Source organism: Piliocolobus tephrosceles, chromosome 12 (assembly GCF_002776525.5).
Source record: "Piliocolobus tephrosceles isolate RC106 chromosome 12, ASM277652v3, whole genome shotgun sequence".
In the NCBI taxonomy this organism is placed as follows: Eukaryota; Metazoa; Chordata; class Mammalia; order Primates; family Cercopithecidae; genus Piliocolobus; species Piliocolobus tephrosceles.
In genome coordinates, this window is record NC_045445.1 from 48,200,175 (window position 1) to 48,222,387 (window position 22,213).

At 36.2% G+C, this 22,213-nt stretch overlaps 1 protein-coding gene across 1 annotated transcript in view; it reads right to left on the bottom strand.

The window, feature by feature from the left end:
• The window catches only part of NRK (Nik related kinase), a 133,134-nt gene that overhangs the window by 11,429 nt on the left and 99,492 nt on the right, over positions 1-22,213 (bottom strand). Inside the window, exons 19-24 of the mRNA XM_023203104.1 lie at positions 21,461-21,797; positions 11,514-11,700; positions 10,680-10,835; positions 7,351-7,494; positions 4,899-5,057; positions 828-932 (exon numbers count right to left, since the gene is read on the bottom strand). Coding sequence (XP_023058872.1) covers positions 828-932; positions 4,899-5,057; positions 7,351-7,494; positions 10,680-10,835; positions 11,514-11,700; positions 21,461-21,797 — 1,088 coding nt within the window. The remainder of the gene's footprint in view (positions 1-827; positions 933-4,898; positions 5,058-7,350; positions 7,495-10,679; positions 10,836-11,513; positions 11,701-21,460; positions 21,798-22,213) is intronic.

Here is a 22,213-nt window from a genome sequence, read left to right on the forward strand (position 1 = left end):
AAGAGTACTGGTAAGCCTAACCACCATGTCTCACAATAGTAATAGCTCTAGAGAGAAATGTGTTTAGAGTTCCAGCTTGCAAAGAATATAGATCCATCCAACCCCTTCCCATACCCACATATTGTAGCCAAGGTAACTGGAGAAAAGGCTTTCTTTTCCCTCCTTTTTCTTCCAAGGGTGTTTCCCCTCTATCGTTGCCATACCTTTCTTTACCTTCCCTTGGCTCTCTACCCCCCACTAAGAGAAAACAGGGACTTTCTCAGCTTCAATTCATTGGGGTGGCACCCAAAGCCTGTGTTTGGGGCTGTAGAAGAGAAGGTCTTCATATTGACTACAGGAATTGGGAGTGAGGGGGTGGTGGGGAGGTCCTATAAGGGGAGGGGCCGGGGATTTCCCTCGCATTCTCCCTTGCTGTGGTGCCTATGAATTGTCTAAAAAAGGGTTAAACAGTAATTACTGACATGGTATATTCAAGTTACATTAGTGAGACACCATCTGTACAAAATATTTAAAAATTAACCAGGCATGATATGTGCCTGTAGTCCTAGCTACTTGGGAGGCTGAGGTGGGAGGATGGCTTGAGCCCGGGAGATCAAGGCTGCAGTGAGCTATGATCATGCCACTGCACTCTAGCCTGGGCCAGAGTGAGAGAGTGAGACCCTGTCTCTAAAAAATAAACAAACAAACAAGCAAGCAAACTAACAACAAAATTGCATTAACTATAGAAGAATGGCATATACTTCTGCATCTGTATTCCAAAGTATGATTCTGTTCACAATTTCTTCTCAAAATAAAAAATCATATAATCCAAAGAAAAAGAAGATCACTCACTTTAATAGCAGTGCTTTCATCAAAGGACTTCGGTGCCCATGCATAAAGGTGAATTGATGATTTCAAAGCAATTGCAATATATGTTGTTTCTTCATGTTGGACTATAATGATAAAACACAAAAAAGTAATGATGCCACAGAGTTAACAAGAACACTCAGGTATTTGTATTTGTCATAAAAAATGCCATAACCACAATTTAAGGGCACAGACGGTATATTTTGGGGAAGTTACTTGGTTACAATTTGATGTCCACAAAAAGGTGACAAAATTACTGTATAGTTTTATGGAGTATACATATTTGCCTTCGAGAGCACTCTAAATTGTACACTAAAACCTTGATGAGAGAAATTAAAGAAGACGTAAGCAAATGGAAAAAAGTTATCCTGCTCATAGACAGGTAGATTTAATATTGTTGAAATAGCAATACTGTCCAAAATTTTCTCCATAGGTTCAGTGCAATCCCTATTAAAATCCCAATGCCCTTTTATTGAAGAAATGGAAAAGTTGATCCTGTATTTCACATGGAATCTTAGGAAGCTCCTAACAGCCAAACAATGCTGAAAAAGAAAATATAAGTTGGAGAACTCACAATTTCCAATTTCAAAGCTTACTACAAGTTACAGTGATCAAAGCAGTATGGTATTAAATAACATAAGGAGAGGCATATAGATCAATGGAATAAAATTGGGAGTTGGCAAATAAACCCATACATCTCTGGTCAATGGTGTTACACCATTCAATAGGGAAAAAACAGTCTTTTCCACAAATGGTGCTGGGAAAAGCGGATATATCTATGCAAAGCAGTAAAGTTGGAGCCCAAATCTCACACCATATACAAAACTAACTCAAAATTGATCAAATACCTAAATGTTATAGCTAAAACAATGAAACTCTTGGAAGTAAAGATAGGGATAAATCTTGGTGACCTTGAATATAGCAATGAATTCTTATATTTGACACTCAAAGTATAAAGCAAGAAAAGGAAAAAAAAAGATAAATTAGGCTTCATCAAAAATAAAAATTTGGGGCACCAAGGGAAACAATCAAGGAAGTGAAAAGACAACATACAGAATAGGAGAAAATATTTGCAAATCATATTCTGATGAGAGTCTAGTATATGGGTTGGGCACAGTGACTCACCCCTGTAATCCCATTCCTTTGGAGGCCAGAGTGGGTGGATCACTTGAGGTCAGGAGTTTGATACCATCCTGGCCAACATGGTGAAACCCCATCTCTACTAAGAAAAGAAAATACAAAATATAGCTGGGTGTGGTGGCAAGCACCTGTAATCTCAGCTACTCGGGAGGCTGAGGCAGGAGAATATCTTGAACCTGGAAGGTGGAGGTTGCAGTGAGCTGAGATCACTCCACTGCACTCCAGCCTGGGCAACAGAGTGAGACTCTGCCTCAAAAGAAAAAAAGAGTCTAGTATGTGGAATACTTAAAGAATGCTTACAACTCAACAGCAAAAGGATAAGCAAACCAATTAAAAAACAGACAAAGGACTTGAATAGACATGTCTCCAAATGGTCAGTAAACATATGAAAAGATACTCAACAACGTTAATCATAAGGGAATTGCAAATTGAAACTTTCATAACATCCCACTTTACACCCATAGAGATGGCTAAAATAAAAAGACAGACATCTACAAGTGCTCACAAGTATATAGAGAATATAGAACCCTCATACATTACAGACAGCAATGTGAAACGGTGCAACCACTTTGAAAAACAGTGTAACAATAATATCCAAGAAAAAAATACATATCCACATATGAAGATGTATGAAATGTTCATAGTAGCATTATTTTTAATAGCCAAAAAGTGGAAAGAGTGCAAATGTCCATCAACTGATGTATGGATAAACAAAATGTGGTATATCCATTCAATGCAATACTACTCATTAATAAAAAGTAATCACTGATACATGTTATATATAACATAGACAAACCTTGAAAATATTACACTAAGTAAAAGTCCGTCATAAAACACTACATAATATATGGTTCCATTTACAGTAATTGTCCAGAAGAGGCAAATCTATAGAGAAAGAAAGTCCTAGGTAACCATTTATCAGTTTATCATGGATACCTAGGACTGTGAGGGGTAGAGGGAGAAGTAAAGAAAGATGGAATGCGGGATAACTGTTAATGAATATGGGGTTTCTTTTGGGGATGATAAAAATTAGATCATGGTGATTGTTACATAACTCAATAGACCTCCTAAAACCCATTGAATTGTACATTTTAAACAAGTGTATCTCATGGTATGTACATTATTTCAATAGGGCTATTTTAAAAGGTAAATTTAAAAGTACAATTAGGTATATGCTTGCTCTTGATTAGCCCTTCTGGTTCTTATGGAATATGTTGTCTTACCTGATAGATTTATACTTTGTGCTATAACCCCCTTCCTTGGCTGCAATTTCTTCTGCCATCCCTAAGCATTCTCTCTCTCTCTCTCTCTCTCTCTCTCTCTCTCTCTCTCTCTCTCTCTCTCTCTCTCTCTGGGTGTAGCTTACTCTCTCTCTCTCTCTCTCTCTCACTTTCTCTCTCTGGGTCTAGCTTACTCTTGCATTTTCTTTTGCATTGCTCCCAAGTAGGTCAAAGGAGCATGATCACTAATCCTCCAATAATCAAAAATATTCTCTCTTAAAACACTTCCTATATATTTAATATAGGGTAGTAATTGGTGCCAGGTCACTGTCTTGTGGATCTTGGAAGGCTATGAAAATATCAGGCAACTATGATCTGTTCTTGTCTTCCTGTGTGAAGATGCTACTAATTCCAACTGTCAGTGAGACGAATGCTTTTTGCTGTTCTGAGAGCTTAGGTGGACTGGAATGTGGTCAGCCAGGAAAACTAAACTTAACTATTCCACCCCTTACAAAGAGCATAGATTTGCAATATGAGTACCTTTGTGACTATCTCTTACTGAACTAATATTTTACAAGTTAGTAAGAGGTAGTTTCGCTATATAAACACCCAAGTTAACATCTGGGGATATCTTTCACCTCTGGGACTATCACATTTGCATAATATGATCTGGAGTGAAGTAGTGATACCTAAACCTATAAGAAACTAGTGTATTTATTTAATGCTTAAGTTACCTGGGTACTCATTTCCCTCTTTAGTGGTGTATGTGTACATATGCACACACATACAAAAACCTATCCTGAGAAAGTCACTTTATATGCAGAACAATAATGGTCAGTCAGGATAGAAGTATCCCATTGCAATTTATATAATGTGATTCCAGCTATTTCTCACCTATGCCACCTGTTTTGCCTAAAGAGGCAATTAATGAAGAGGGAAAGAAGCAAAAGAAGGCCGAGAGTAGAGGGGGATTTGTTTCAGAAATAGAACAGAATGGGATGACATTAGCTTACAGTTTTTTACAGCTGAGAGCAGGATTCTGAACCCCTAGGGTTGCTACCTCCTTTCACAGTGGATGGTTGTGAAGAGAAAGGGTATATGAAAACATTCTAATCAGATGGAAAATAGTTAGTGATTATACTCATGAATATCAACAGTGGGAGTGAGAGTCAGCAGATCATAGAATTTTCTTTCTGACTCATTGTTAAGTTTCCTGGTCTGTATTAGGAGGGATTCAATCTTACTGTTGTTCCAAAAGAAAGAGAGTATCATATGAGTCTCCCCAAGTTTGTGAAGATAAATCTCGATCATTTATATAGCGAAGCTATATAGAGGCAGGAAAAAAAATACCGGTTTATCTGGAATATTCAGGGTGACTGGGAAAGAAAGTAAGGTGAGGAGGTAAACCAAACCTAACACCAATAACTATTTTAGTCAATCAATGTTTTCTCAAAAAAAAAAAAAAATCAAGATTGTAACATAGAAGACCTGGAAGACATGTCAGTGAAATTTACTCTTCTTTGATTTGAAGTTGCTGTCTATAGCCATACCACCCTGAACATGCCTGATCCTGTCTGTGTTTGAAACAGAAAATTGTTTCCTTTCTCTGCTTTGCCTTTCATAATTATGTACTTCACCAAATGAAAGGATGCAAAATTTATATTGCTGTAGTAAACATGGAATGTGGCTTACGGACACTGAAGTGTTCACAGCCTGTTAACTTATCAATAGCTTTGCAGGCTTCCTCTGTCTTCAGCATTTCTTCTTGCCTTCTTTTACTTCCTGGATCATTATTCAAAATCTTGTTCCTCAACCAGGTCAGATGATACACCCGAAGTCTGTTCTTATGACCTAATAGATAAGAAAAGATATAGTATTTAAAATCAATCTTTCTTTTCATATATTAGAAGAAAAAATTGTAAAAATATTTTGCCTTTTAAAAAATATTTTTATTAATGTAAAAAGCACTTGTAAAAAAACTGCATTGCATCAGAATCTCCCATTCAGGGTTTGGAAATATGACAGATTATGTTAGTCTCTCAATTCCAAGAGATAGTCAAAGTATCTACCTATGTGCCTCTCTGAAGGGGATCTAAACCTTTTTTGGGACGGATTAAGTCTTTCGTTACGCAGGCAAGATAATTGCCATCCATTCATTTGTACCTTGACTATTCACTAAGTCATGACTCCTCCGGGGTTCAGAGACCTAAAAGCGGTCCCTGGTAGTGTGTGTACGAGTGGGGTGGCTGAATATTGACTGTTAAGGTATTCAGGGACAGCAGTATGGGTATCTTTGTATTCTGTCATTCCAGCATGCTTGTAAAATAGCTGAACAGTTTCATTATATATTCCTCCAACTAAATTTATCGTTAATATTAATTTCCTAATTGTAAATCCTATCAAATTCTTACAATTCAGTCAGGAAACACAGGACATGAAAAAATCACACATTTCTTTTCCCATATATAGTGACTTTATAATCATTTTTCTTTGTCATTTTTATGGTTTATTATTGCATGATTTCTAGGGCCAACAATAGGATTCTTACTTATGTGATTAATCTTTCATATGTTTTTAATATAACATTTTTGAAGCAGTGTTAAGGTTCAGACATCTACATTTATGTGATATGGTCTTGAATTGTAATCCAAATTGTAATCCCCATGTGTTGAGTAAGGGGCCCATTGGGAGGTAATTGAATCATGGGGGCAGTTACCTTCATGCTTTTCTCATGATAGTGAGTTATAAACCACAAGATCTGATGGTTTTATAAGGGGCTTCTCCCCTCTTCGCTCTGCACTTCTCCTTGCTGTTGCCATGTGAAGAAGGACGTGTTTGCTTTCCCTTCTGCCGTGATTGTAAGTTTCTTGAGGCCTCCCCAGCCATATGCAACTGTGAGTCAATTAAACCCCTTTCCTTTATAAATTACGCAGTCTCATGTATGTCCTTATAGCAGCGTAAGAACGGACTAATACACAACGGCTATTCTATTTCTTAAATGGTAAAATAAATTTGTGCTTTAAACTACTGAGTATCTTCTTATACTGATGTTCTCAGTACTGTTTGATGGAAAAGTATTCCACATTTGAGAGAAGCTCAAGAATTAGAGAAGAACACATTTGGAAGAGGAAGTTGGATAAAGAGTAAAGAAATCTGTTATACAGATATGTAGTCTATAAGCCACCCAGATGTTTTCAAACAACAAATATTACTTCTATGTACCTTAAACCATTATAAGCAACTGACTATAAAACTTGATTTAAAAAATCATGAAGTCTGAGCATACCTCTAAGGGCATTTCTCCTCTAACCAAAACATAAAGCAAAGTTAATCATTTTAGGAATAATACACAATCATTAGTGTGCAACATGGCAATTTGTGCACTAATTATATATAAAGCATGTTATATATAATAAAAATATATAAACTCATATAAAGTCTGTAATTAGCATCATTTCATTCCATAGACAAGCCATATTTTCTTACTTTTCCTCTCCTTTTGTCAGTCATCTTTTGCTTACAGTCAGCTTTAATATTGGTGCTTTCCTGATACTAAATGCTATCTACTAATCACGATCACTCTTAACACTCATTTACTTGCTCTCTTGTATTCTAAGGTTCAGGCTCTGACTGACCAAAACTAAGAAATTTAACTATTATTTGGAAAAAGTGTAAAGATCTTAATGGATCCAGTCTTGTTACAAACTCTATCGGTAGGCCCTTGTGATAAGGTTATATACTAAGGACAAGTCTCGTTTATATCTGATTATTATTCACTTTGTTCTTTGTTGCTTCTAACACACCACAAGAATGAGACGTGGTGGATGTTGATGCAGTCCTGTGCACGAGTGAATGAAAATTAGAGATCTGAAGTTGCAGGAGGCTGCACTGGAGAGAACATGCAAGGATGCAAATGTTGCGGTTTTTCTTATCAGTAACCTAGGTTAGGTACTTTACAATAAAAGGAAATTACTTTAAATTGTAAATAGATAAGAGAATACAAGTAGGAAAGTCTGGTGTCCCAATTAAAGGTTATATTTAAAGTGCTCTTCTATTAACACTTTCACCTGAGAAAGTCTTTAACCCAGTTTGCAGACTAATTAATCTGCATAATTACTCAGCTAATTTTAGTTCTTTAACAAACCTGAGATGGTAATCAGCAAATTGAGTGGCTCTAAGACTTGAATCTGGCGGAATGGTCTTCGTCTTATAAGTTTAGTAATGTCAGCCTTTCCACTTCTGTCCATCAGATATAGATTAGATCGGGTTCCCAACAGCAAATTGACTCCTGTTCATATATAAAAAGTGCTATATTAGCTCAGATTATTTTTCATAATTGCATCTATGTTACTGTTTTTGCTATTCCAGTATGCTGATCTATGTAAAGATGACTTATCAGTTTAGGCTATATTGACCTCATACTGTGTAACTATGTACTTCTACCAACAGAACAAATTTCAATGAAATACATAAAAATATAGAAGAAAATTCCCTCTGGCAGTATTCCACTGGCTGGCATCTGGTATGCCATCTCACAAATGGAAATTTATGTATATCTTAGCACCCTTTAGTAGTGTTCTGAACTTTATCAAAATCAATCAACCTTTTTGAAAATTATCATTAAACATTCTTAGTTTAGCACACGCAAAGAGTTCAATTCAGCTCATTTCTCATTTCTAAACATAAGTAAATGAATGCTTTTAAAATAATTATATGTAAATAATTGTTTTTAAATTGAATGATTCTATGTTCATGCATTTGTTAAAAATTTACCGTTGCCAAATGCCTGTGAAATTAGTTCCTACCTTCATGTATCTCAATTTCTACACTCTCTTTTATTTGTTGACTGGCTCTATTGGTTCAAACATAAGCACTGTTTAAAGATCAAATAAGAGGACTGAAATAGAAGACAGAACTAAAGTTAAATTACACTTGAAACTACTATGGGAGCTTTTCACCATAAAGTGATATAGGAAATAACCAGCCAAGTAATGTAACAAGATAAAATTTCACAGTCCTCCTTGCCTTGGAGCGTACCTGTGCTCCCTGAGCATAAGGAGAAAACTTAAGTGATTTTGCCTTCATTTTCTCACTCTATCTTTAACCAGTTCTCTAACTTATGGCCAATGGCATGTTTAGGAGCTACATCTTCTTCTCACAGGGGAATCAGAGAAGGAGGAAGAAGTATAGTCAATTTTTACCATAATCTTTTATTTTTCAAAATATAAAATTACAGGTTATAACAATGAGTTATTAGACATTAACTACATTTCTGGGCAGTTGCCAGACTGAAATATTCATGCTATCTTGTTGTTTGACACACTAAATTAGTAGAACTCTGAGATGATTTTTAAAAATTCTTTAATCCATATAATTACAATGTTTGTTACCGTTTCTATTTTTAATTTAAAACCCTGTACTTTGTTCAATCATACATTAAGCAAAATCTATGAAACTGTAAGACAGGCTGGGCGCGGTGGCCCACTCCTGTAATCCCAGCACTTTGGGAGGCCGAGGCGGGTGGATCACAAGGTCAGGAGATCGAGACCATCCTAGCTAACACGATGAAACCCCGTCTCTACTAAAAATACAAAAAAATTAGCCAGGCGTGGTGGCGGGCGCCTGTAGTCCCAGCTTCTTGGGAGGCTGAGGCAGGAGAATGGTGTGAACCCGGGAGGGGGAGCTTGCAGTGAGCCGAGATATCGCCACTGAACTCCAGCCTGGGCGTCAGAGCGAGACTCTGTCTCAGAAAAAAAAAAAAAAAAGAAGAAAAGAAATTGCAAGACAGAGGTTGTCAATTACTTTGGATTTCTCCCTTTCTTGCATTTATTTATTCTGTTTCATTTATAATTCAGATTGGCTTGAGGTAAAATATTGTCTCAGCATTGCCAATGTGGCTATAATACTTCTGAAACAAAGGATTTTAAAAAGTCTATCAGAGTTAAGACATTATAGAAGGAACTTTCTCTACAAATTTCCAAGGCTTTTTAAAAACAAGATCCTGAAGAAATATTTCTTGGAATATCTCATAACGTATCATATGTTGAACACTACCCTAAATTAGAAATATGAATCTTTTTTTTAAGTTTTATTAGTTTTTATAGGTGTATCACAATAGCCACATTTTTTTTCTTTCTTTTTTTTTATTATTATACTTTAAGTTCTAGGATGTGCATAACGTGCAGGTTTGTTACATATGTATACTTGTGCCATGTTGCTGTGCTGCAACCATCAACTTGTCAGCACCCATCAACCAGTCATTTATATCAGGCGTAACTCCCAATGCAATCCCTCCCCCCTCCCCTCTCCCCATAACAGGCCCTGGTGTGTGATGTTCCCCTTCCCGAGTCCAAGTGATCTCGTTGTTCAGTTCCCACCTATGAGTGAGAACATGCGGTGTTTGGTTTTCTGTTCGTGTGATAGTTTGCTGAGAATGATGGTTTCCAGCTGCATCCATGTCCCTACAAAGGACACAAACTCATCCTTTTTTATGGCTGCATAGTATTCCATGGTTTATATGTGCCACATTTTCTTAATCCAGTCTGTCACTGATGGACATTTGGGTTGATTCTAAGTCTTTGCTATTAATAGTGCCACAATGAACATACGTGTGCATGTGTCTTTATAGCAGCATGATTTATAATCCTTTGGGTATATACCCAGTAATGGGATGGCTGGGTCATATGGTATTTCTAGTTCTAGATCCTTGAGGAATCGCCATACTGTTTTCCATAATGGTTGAACTAGTTTACAATCCCACCAACAGTGTAAAAGTGTTCCTGTTTCTCCATATCCTCTCCAGCACCTGTTGTTTCCTGACTTTTTAATGATTGCCATTCTAACAGGTATGAGATGGTATCTCATTGTGGTTTTGATTTGCAAGAAATATGAATCTTGAACTTTGTAACAATCACAACCTAGTCCAATTGTGTATATATATTATATATTATATTATTTATATTATATTATATTTATAATATATATATTATATATATATATATAGAGAGAGAGAGAGAGAGTCTTGCACTGTTGCCTGGGCTGGAGTACAGTGGCATGATCTCTGCTCACCGCAACCTCCACCTCCCAGGTTCAAGCAATTCTCCTTGCCTCAGTCTCCCAAGTAGCTGGGATTACAGGCACCTGCCACCACAACCAGCTAATTTTTTGTATTTTTAGTACAAAGTTTCACTATGATGTCCAGGCTGGTCTAAAACTCCTGACCTCATGATTCGCCTGCCATCCAAGTTAACTCAGGTTTAAAAGAAATAGAACACAAAGGAGGGGTTATCAATTCAAACATCCAACTGCACTGAGTGAAAAAAAAATCAGCAAAACTAATTCTGAGCAAATTAACTACCATAAATATATTTTTATTTTAATGGCTTGGTAAGAGTAAACAAATATTCTATGTCTATGATTTTCACAGGCTTGCTACATAAAAATATATTCTTTAAGAAAACAAACCAAACTCACCCCACAAAGAACCACAGCAGATCTCAGAAGTGAATTCCTTTTCATACATGTGGATTAGTGGTTTTTTACATGAAGGAGAGACATAGCGTGGGTTAACATTGACTTCAGAGGGTTGCTTAGGTGATTCTTCAGGTACTTCTACAAATCCAGCATATACTGCAAAGACGTAAGGGGAGATAATAAGAGAAATTACTAGTTCTGTGCCTGATGGAGTTATAGAAAAAAAATTTAAATTACTCATCTATTCACCTTATATGCTACAGTGCTTCCACAAATGAGGCACGACTTAGCCAAATTTATTTTCTTTGGCCAGGTGTTGTGGCTCACACCTGTAATCCCAGCACTTGGGAGGCCAAGGTGGGAGGATCATTAAGAACCAGAGGTTGAGGTTACCATGTACCGTGATCATGCCACTGTAATCCAGCCTAAGTGACAGAGCGAGATCTTATCTCAAAATAAAAAACAAATTTCTTTCCTTTTACTGTATTTTATTTTTTACTGAAAGTATAGTTTCAGTAACTCTGAAACCATCAGATAACACAAATCATGATGGCTAAAATACATTGTTGAGCATGAATTTATTTTCAGTTATTGTGATTAGAAAACACATATAAATCCAGATAAGGGACTCAATTTCTCAATTGTAGTTCAAATTTAGGTACCATAAAGATTCAGTAAAGCATAGATGTTTTAAAAGCATATACCAATCTGAATTTATTTCAACTGAATGTGAGAATAATAATTTGATTCCTAACAGATCATGAAGCAGTGGTTAAACACTATTTAATATGTGAACAGATAGTAGCATTTGGAGATTATATTGAACACACTCACAGATGGCACTGGCAAAGTTAGCATCAGCAGACCTCCCAAAACCTTTGGAAGGAGATGAGTGATTGACAGAAAAATCTGATTGTGTTGATGATTCTGATATGTCCTTATTGTCGCTCTCATCATCAGGTGCTGACAGTGCAGCACCTGAGTCAATGGCATTTGAAGCCTCATTTCCACCACCTGGCTCCTAAAAGAAGTCCAAAAACCGATTTTTATTTCATGAATAGGTTAACAGTAGGAGAAATATGCCTAGTGAGGGATCATTTGAAAAATAAAATGCAAGATCTATAACATCTACATTCTTATAAAATCCACATTTACTAGAAAAACTCAACAATGTCATCAGAAGAGAGAGAACTAATCTATTATTGAGATGACTGATGGTACAGGTGAAATGCAAGGCGCTATAGGTACCCAACTGTACAATTTGGGACTTAACATTTGTGGAATTTTTACCATGTATCAGCTACTGTGCTAGGCATCATATTTAGATATCTTTGTGAATCCTTACTATAGCCCAACAAGTAAGTATAATTATCTCCAATTTACTTATACAAATTTAAAATTTAGAGATAGTAAATAATTTATTCAGTCATAATACTAGTAAGTAGGGGAAGCAGAGTTTGAAGTCAACGTTTGTCTGATTCCAAAGCATACATCCAGCTAGGCTATGCGAAACAGCCTCTTGAAAAAATATAAAGCACAGTGTGGGGGTGTGTGTTCACTGCTTTAAGGTACCTTCACAAAACTGAAAGCATGAAAAACCTGCAGAAATAATTTTCAAATGATAAAGGAAATGAAGGAAAATCAAACAACACAAATTCAAGAGTGTAAACATGCATCACTGAAAATGTAGCTGTCTTTCATCAACTTACAAAGAAAATACTCAAGGATAAAAGCCACAAAATGTGACAATGTATGTGGTATGCCCTGTCCTGTGGGAAAATATGTCAACTATTGTTGATAAGTTCTTCTGTTGATAAGCTCATCTTTGTGTCTAAACAGCGATTCTTGGCACTGAGAGAGCTGTGCTATTCTGTAAAAGACTGGTTTTTATGACCTTTTCAACCACAACAACATGACATGACATCATGTCCTTTTTAAATTAAAATGAAAGGAAGATCCACTTCCTCTATAAATTTCCAAAACATTCCTTGAGTTAACTGGAGACAACCAGGTTTGCTATGAAACTTACATTGGGATATCCTGTTTGAATGTCTTTAATTAAGATAGATAGATAGATAGATAGATAGATAGATAGATAGATAGATAGATAGATGATAGATAGATAGATGATAGATAGATAGACATAGATATTTTCCCACTAGCACTGCTTTCCCATTAGAACTCATCCACGAAATTTCCTTCCTTCCTTTTTTTCTTTCTTTTCATCCTTTATTGATTTATTCCACAATTACTGTGTGCCTATCATATGCCATGTCCCAGGTTAGACACTGAAGTTGGGTGAGTTGGTAGACAAATAATCAAGCAAGGATTAGATATAATTCTTTCCTTTAAGAGTTTACAATGTAGTGTGAAAGCAAAAAAATAACATAACTAACAATAATACCATAAGTACTAAATTGGAACTATGGACAAAAGTACAGAAGAAGGGGTGTATAACTCTGCCTTGGTAAGTCAAAGTTGATACTTGATTTGGCCCATGAAGGATTAATAATTCACCAAACAGAGAAGAGGTGAGGGGGCAGCCTTCCAGAGGAAACAGCTTGCACAGGAGCGCTGATTCATGAAAGAGCATGGCATCTCCAAAGCCAGTTTGTGTGACAAGAAAATAGGCTAGGGGAGTAGACTGGCATAATCTTTTTTCTGTCTGGAGTTCCACCTATGTTCTCAAATATCCCGATACTCCCCATTTCTCAAGAATAAGTTCAAATACCACATGGTCCAGAGAATGTTATCTGTGATAATTTCTATGATGTAGCATCTGTGAACTACTTGAATATTTTAAACCTATTGATAAAGTCAATAAATGTTTTGTGAATGACAAAATCACTGTATAAACACAGTATATTACTTGAATTAAAATTTTATGTTATTGGTTGCTCAAGAAGTTAAGCGTAGACTTCTTACATGATGTAGCAATGCCACTCCTAGCTATATACCCCCCCAAAACTTGAAGGCAGGGACTCAAATAGATACTTGTACATCAATGTTCACAGCAGCGCTATTTACAATAACCAAAAGGTGGAAACAACCCAAGTTTCCATCAGTAGGTGAATGGATAAACAAAATGTGGTATATGCATAAGATAAAATATTATTCACCCTTGAAAAGTAATGAAATTCTGACCCATGCTACAACGTGGATAAACTCTGAAAACCTAAAAAGTGAAATAAGCCAGACACAAAAGGACAAATATTGTATGATTCCACTTATATAAGTTACCAAGAAAAAAAGTAGAATAGAGGTTATCAGAGGTTGGAGGATGGGGAAACAATACTTAATTGTTTAGTTTGTTTGGGATGGTAAAAAAAGTAAGTTCTGAAAATGGATAGTAGTGACAATCCCACAATATTCTGAATGTAATAAACCCAACTTGTTTGTACACTTAAAAATGGTTGAAATGGTAAATTTTATGATATGTATATTTTATCACAATAAAAAAAACTCAGAAAAAAATAATTGGCTCTGATTGGAGTGATGTCAGTAAGATAGCTTATTGGTGGCATCTGGTGCTTGTCTCCCTCACAAAAAAAGGAAAAAGAGAATGAATAAACAATTAGAGTTCAACTGCTGTGTCTGAGGGAGAGTGCTGGAGTGCAGTGACGGGGTGGTGAGGTCACTGTATAGCATGGAATCTCAAAATGGCAGCAAAGAGAGGGAAGTGAGGTACTCTGCTTCTGCTGCCCCATCTCGCCTACCATGATCAGCTCAGAGCCCGGAAGGAATTCTCCTTATTGGGAAAAGGTAAGCAGAAGACTCTCATCAGCCCCAATTGCCAGCACAGACAACTGCAGTACTTACTACAGGAGAATTTCATAGTCCTGACAAGCCCTGAGTTCAGTTTGGGAAGGTACCTGAAATTCATGTGTCTACATTGCTCCAGATAAGGAGCAAAAGTTGTGTATTTCCCAACAAGCTGCTGCAGCCTGGTGCCATCTTCAATCTAGAGCCACTGCTGAAATGCACTATGTTCTGGGGGCCAGTAAACACTGTGCCTCTCCAGTCTTGCCGCTCCACTGTCATTTCACCAAGCCCCCATTGATGGCTGAAATGCTGTGACCCTGACTGCTCAGATCTTGGGCCCAGGAAAGGTCAACCATAACTCCAGTACTGCACATTAGGGAAGCCAACTCTAGGCTGGCTTAACTGCTGTGCACTTGCACCCTCGACCAGAAAAACAGCTCAGCAGCCCTGATCCCAGTAAGCCAGACTCCAAGCCAGCTGTCCCACCCTGTGTGACCACACTCTTGCCCAGAGAAGTAGTCTGGTAGCTCAACCCTGGAGGGTAAATTCCTGAGCCACCCAACCCACCGCATGTACACTTTTGCCTCTGGCCTGAGAAACAGCCTGGTAAGCCCACCCCTGGCAAAGGTGTGCCACCTTTGCCACAAATTTTTGCTGCCTGGGCCAGTGAGGTACTAGCAAACATTGCTAATGTATATTACAGCATAGAGACCACACTGCTGCATCTACCTAGAACCAAAGTTAATGCACCCCACCCAACCAACACCCCAGGACCCATATATGGAATAAGTCTTTCCTTATGAAAGCTACTCCATAACATTATAAGAAGCAATTGCTGCCGGGCGCGGTGGCTCAAGCCTGTAATCCCAGCACTTTGGGAGGCCGAGACGGGTAGATCACGAGGTCAGGAGATCGAGATCGAGACCATCCTGGCTAACACGGTGAAACTCCGTCTTTACTAAAAAAAAAATACAAAAAAACTAGCCGGGCGATGTGGCGGGCGCCTGTAGTCCCAGTTACTCCGGAGCCTGAGGCAGGAGAATGGCGTAAACCCGGGAGGCGGAGCAGATGAGCTGAGATCCCGCCACTGCACTCCAGCCTGGGCGACAGAACGAGACTCCGTCTCAAAAAAAAAAAAAAAAAAAAAAAGAAGCAATTGCTCCACCAGATGGACAGATACAAACACAAGGACACAAGAAACATTAACAAATAAGGAAACATACCTTCAAAGGAACATAGTAATTCTCCAGTAGCAGACCCAACAGAAAAGAAAATGGGAAGTGCCAGAAAATGAATTAATAATAATGAACTTAAAGAAATTCAGCAAGATACAAGAGAATACAGATAGACAAATCAATGAAGTTTTAAAAAAGTCATGATCTGAGTGAGAAATTCAACAAAGGAATAGGTATCATTAAAAAAGAACCAAACAGAAAATTGAAGATAAAGAATTCAACAAATAATATTTAAAAATACAATACAGAGCTTCAACAGCTGACTAGACAAAGCAGAATAAAGAATTTCTGAACTTGAAGTCATGTCTTTTAAATGATTCAGGCAGACAAGAAAAAAGAGAAAAGAAAATAATAAAGAGAGCCTATAGAACTTATGGGACAACATTAAGAGGATGTAGTTTTGAATTATGGGGTTCCAGAAAGATATAAAGATGTAGAAAGCTTATTTAATAAAATAACAGCTGAAAACTTCCCACATCTTGGGAGAGATATGAACATCCAGATTCAGGAAGCTCAAAGGTTATCCAATACATTCAACTCAAAAAGGTCCTCTCAAAAGAAAATTACAGTGAAACTGTCAGAAGTCGGCGACAAAGAGAGAATACTAAAAACAGCAAAAGGAGAGTCTTATCACATATAAGGAAATCCTCTTTGGACTAACAGCAGATTTCTGAACAGAAACCTTATAAGCCAGGAGAGAATAGGATGATATATTCAAAGTGCTGGAAAAAACCCTGCTAGCCCAAAATAGTATTACCATAAAAGCAATCCTTCAGAAATGGAGAAATAAAGCCTCTTCCAGATAAGCAAAAAGCAGAGGAATTCATCACCATTAGAGAGGTCTTACAAGAAATGCTTAAGGGAGTCCTACATCTAAGTTGCACTTATTATTATTATTTTTTTGTCTTTCCCCCGCCCCCCCCTTTTTGTGGAGAACGGGATCTCGCTATATTACCCAGGCAGGTCTCGAACTCCTGGGCTCAAGCTATCCTCCTGCCTCTGCCTCCCTGAGAGCTGGGATTACAGGCGTGAGCCACCACGCCTGGCAAGTCCCACATCTGAAAGGAAAAAGACAATAACTACTATCATGAAAACATGAAATTATAAAATGTGTAAAGTAGGTATAGAAAGGTGAAATAGAAATGAATCAAACCTATCACTACAAAAGATTACATAACAGCAAAGATTAACAATAAGAGAATAGGAAAAAAAAGGATACACAAAACAACCAGAAACAGTTAACAGAATGACCAGAATAAGTGTTCACATATCAATAATAAACTTGACCGTAAACAGACAAAATTCTGTAATCAAACATATAGATTAGTAGAATGGTTAAAAAAGTAAAAAATAAAATAAAAAAATAAAAACACCCAATTATATGTTGCCTGTAAGAAATTCATCTTACCTGTAATGACACACACAGATTGAAAATGAAGAAATGGAAAAAGATATTCCATGCAAACAGAAATCCAAAGCAAGCATGAATAGCTACACTTACATCAGATAAAACAGGTGTTAAAGTCAAAGGATGTAAAAAAGAGAAAAACACAGGCATTATATTATGATAATAGGATCAGTTCAGCAAGAGGATATAATAATTATAAATACATATGAACCAAACACTAGAGTACCCAGATGTATAAAGCAAATATTATTGGATCTAAAGAGAGAGATAAACTACATATAATAATAGTTGAGAACTTCAACCCCTCACTCTCTGCATTGGACAGATCATCTATATAGAAAATCAACAAAGAAACATTGGATTTAAACTGCAGCATAGACCAAATGAACCTAACAGACATTTATAGAACATTTCATCCAACAGCTGCAGAATATACATTATTTTCATCAGCACATGAAACATTCTCTAAGACTGACCTTATGTTGGGACACAAAACAAGTCTCAAAACACTCTTTTAAATCAACATTATTATCAAGTATCCTTTTTGACCAAAATAGAATAAACTAGAAATCAATAACCAGAGAAACATTCAAAACTGTAACAATACATGGAAATTAAAAATATATGCTCCTGAACACCAATTGGCCAATAAAGAAATTAAGAAGGAAGTTAAGAAATTATTTGAAGCAAATCAATATAGAAACACAGCACACCAAAACTTATGGGATACAGTAAAAGCAGTATTAAGAGATAAGTTTATAGAAATAAATGATTACATTAAAAAAGCAGAAAGAATTTGAATAACAATCTAATGATGCACCTCAATGAAATAGAAAAGCAAGAACAAACCAAACTCCAAATTAATAGAAATAAAGAGATAATAAAGATCAGAGCAAAAGTAAATGAAATTGAGACTCAAAAACAATACCGAAGAAATACAACATGAACATTTGGCTTTTTGAAAAGATAAACACAATGGACAAACCGTTAGCTAGATTAACTAACAAGAAAGTATAAGACCTAAATAAATAAAATCAGAAACAAAAAAGCAGACATCACAACTGATACCACAGAAATACAAAGAATCATAAGAGACTATTATGAAAAATACACAGCAATATATTAGAAAATCTAGAGGAAATGGAGAAATTCCTGGGCACATACAACCTAGCAAGATTGTACCAAGAAGAAATAGAAAGCCTGAACAAACTAATAATGAATAATGTGATTTAATCAGCAACAAAAAGTCTCCCAACATAGAAAAGTCTAGTACTCTATGGCAGCATCAGTGCTACATTCTACCAAAGATTTGCAGAGGAACTAATGTCGATTCTCAAACTATTCCAAAAAAGGTGAAGGGAAGGGAATTCTTCCAAATTCATTCTGTGAGGTCAGTATGACTCTGATCTCAAAACCAGATAAGGACACAACAATTGAAACAAACAAACAAAAAAAAAAAAAACTACAAGCCAAGATCTCTGATGAAGACAGATGCAAAAATAATCAACAAAATACTAGCAAACTGAATCCAATACTATATCAAAAATATTATATACCATTATCGAGTGAGATTTATCCCAGGGATACATGAGAGATTCAGCATACACAAATCAAGAAACATGATACATCACATCAATGGAATCAAACATAAAAATTATATTATCATGTTAAAAGATACCAAAAAAATTTTTTTTTTTGATAAAATTCTACATTACCTCACGATAAAAACTCTCAACAGTCTGGGTATGGAAGGAACATACCTCAAAACAATAAAGACCATATATGAAAAACCCACAGCTAACATCACACTGAATGAGAGAAAGCTGAAAGTCTTTCCTCTAAGGACTGGAATAAGACAAAAATATCCACTTTCACCACTCTTATTCAACTTAGTTTCTGGAAGTCCTAATCAGAGCAATTCGGCAAGAGAAGGAAATAGAAGACATCCAAATTGGAAAAGAGGAAGTCAAATAGTCTCTGTTTGCAGATGACATGATCTTATAAATAGAAAAACCTTTGACACCACCAAAAAATTCTTAGAATTGATAAACAAATTCAGTAAAGTTGCAGGATACAAAATCAGCATAGAAAAATCTGTAACATTTGTATATACCAACAATCTAGCTGAGAAAGAAATCACAAAAGCAACCCCATATACAATAGCTACAAAATAAAATACTTGGAAATAAATTTAACCAATGAAGTAAAAGATCTCTATAAGAAAAACTGTAAAACATGGATGAAGGAAACTGAAAAGGACACACACACAAAAGGAGAGGCACCCTATGATCATAGACTAGAAGAATCAATATTGCTAAAATGACCCTACTATCCCAAGCAATATACAGATTCTATGTATTCCTTATGAAAATACCAATGACATTCTTCACAGAAATAGGAAACAAATCCTAAAATTTGCATGGAATCAAAAAAGACCTAGAATAGCCAAAGCAATCCTGAGGAAAAAGAACAATACTGGAGGCATCAGAATATCAGATTTCAAAATATACTACAAAACTACAGCAACCAAAAAACAGACACACATATCAATGGGACAGTACAAAGGACCCGTAAATAGATCCACATATTCATTTACCTCATTGTGGTTGATTTTTGATAAAGACATCAAGAATATTCATTGGGGAAAGCACGATGTCTTCAATAAATGGTGCTGGGGAACTAAATATCCATAAGCAAAAGACTGACACTAGAACCCTATTTCTCACCATATAAAAAAAATCAACTCAAAGTAGATTAGATACTTAAATGTAAGACCTGAAACTATAAAAGTACTAGAAAATATAAGAAAATGCTTCTGGACATTGGTTTGGGAAAAAAGAATAGGACCTAAAAAACAGGCAACAAAATAAAAAATAGACAAATAAAATTATATCACACTAAAAATCTTCTGCACAGAAAAGAAAATGATCAACAAAGTGAAGAAACAACCTGAAGAATGAGAGAAAATATTTTCAAACTATTCGTCCAACAAGGGGTTAAAATCCGGAATGTAAGAAACTCAAACAACTCAACAGATAAAAGCAAATAATCCAACATGCATACATATGTAACAAACCTGCACGTTGTGCACATGTACCCTACAACTTAAAGTATAATTAAAAAAATGGGCAAATGATTTGAATAGACATTTCTCAAAAGAAGACATACAAATAACTAACAGATAGATGAAAAAAAATTCAACGTAGCTAATCCTCAGGAAAATGCAAACCAGAACCACAATGAGATATCATCTCATCCTAGTTAGAATGGTTATTATCAAAACACAAAAAATAAATGTTGGTGAAGATGTGGAAAAAATGAAACTCTTATATACCGTTGGTGGGAATGTAAACTACTACACCCATAATGGAGAATGGTGTTGTGGTTCCTTATAAAACTACAAATAGAACTACCATATGATCCAATAATTCCACTCCTAGGTACATATCTCCAAAAAAGAAGAAACCAGTGTATGAAAGAGCTATCAGCACCTCTATATTTACTGCAGTACTAATCACAATAGCCAAAATAGGGAATCAGCCTAAGCACCCATCAAGAGAGGAACTGATAAAGAAAACGTGACATATGTACAGAAATAAATGCTATTTAGCCATAAAAAAGAATGAAATCTTGTGATTTGCAGCAACATGGATGAACCTGGACTCAATGTATGTTAAGTGAAATAAACCAGGAAGAGAAAGGTAAAAACCACATGTTCTTACTCATATGCAGATGCTAAAAAATTGATGTCACATAACTAGAGAGTAAAATAGTGGTTTCCGGAGACTGGGAAGAGGAGTAGGGGAGAGTGATAGAGAAAGGCTGGTTAAAGGATCCAAATGTATGACTAGATAGGATAAATAAATTCTAATATTCTATAGTACTATAGGATAACTATAATTAACAATAATTCATTATATATTTTCAGATCGCTAGGAGAGAGGATATTGATTGTTCCCAACACAGGAAAATGATGAATGTGTGAGGTGATGGACATGCTAAATACCCTGATGTCATCATTACAAATTGTATATGTTAAAATATCACTCTGTACCCCATAAATATATACAATTATTATGTGTCAATTAATTTTTTACAATATTTTTTAAAAGTGTGAGTCAAGAGACACTACCCCCAAATATGTGATGTGAGTAATAAAGACAAACAAATAAGAGATTTTTGTCTTTGGAAGTAAATAAGAACCACGCAAATTAGAAGTAATAAGGACCCACCTACAAAACCTATAATTAAAAATGTTTAAGGCTTTGTGGTATATGATTAAAATCTATTTGGAACAGCTGGAAATGCTACATGTCCCATGAAGAAACACATTTGCAATGAGAGGAGTTCAATCTGCTTTTCAAATGGTGCATTACCTCCTGTAGATATTCAAAGTCCTGAGACACAGGTCTCTTCAATCCTGGACCATCTGTCTCTGAGCAATTTTCTTCTCCATTGGGTCCAAGGGCTCCACTCTCTTCACTGGTTGGAATGACTCCCTTATCTCCATCACCCCCACTGCCTTTTCTTTCACTGCCTATATTGGCTGCATGTTCTTCCTGATCTCCAATGGCTGCATTGTCCTCACTGGCTGCACTTCCTCCATGGCTTCTATTGGCTCTATGGCTTCCATAGCCTCTGTAGGCTTCCTCTTTTCCACGACTTCCATCATAACCATCTTGCTTGCAGCTTCCATCTCTGCCATAGCTTGCCCTGATAACAAACTCCAATTAATGAAAGAAACCCACGCAATAAAAACACATTTGGAAAGTTAGCAAGTAGAGCAAAATTAGGATGTGTCTTATACAATATCTACCATGCCCAGGCTTGTCTTTGCTCTATGTGAACACTACTGGTATGACACAGGAAAGAAAAATGCCGCTATGTCTTGTTAGTCTTATGTAATGAATTAATGCCACAGCCGCCACCAATTTCCCAGATGCATTTGGATGGCAGAGGGAAGAGAACTTGTATTCTTTGTTAGGCGCATGTATTAGGTTAGCAGGAAGAATATGTAGGTTTTTTTTTCTTAAATATATACTATTTCATACATTAGCAAGTTCACAGACACATGAATGATTAAGCCTATGTTTTTTAGCTCAACCACAACATTATTAATTCTTCTTGCA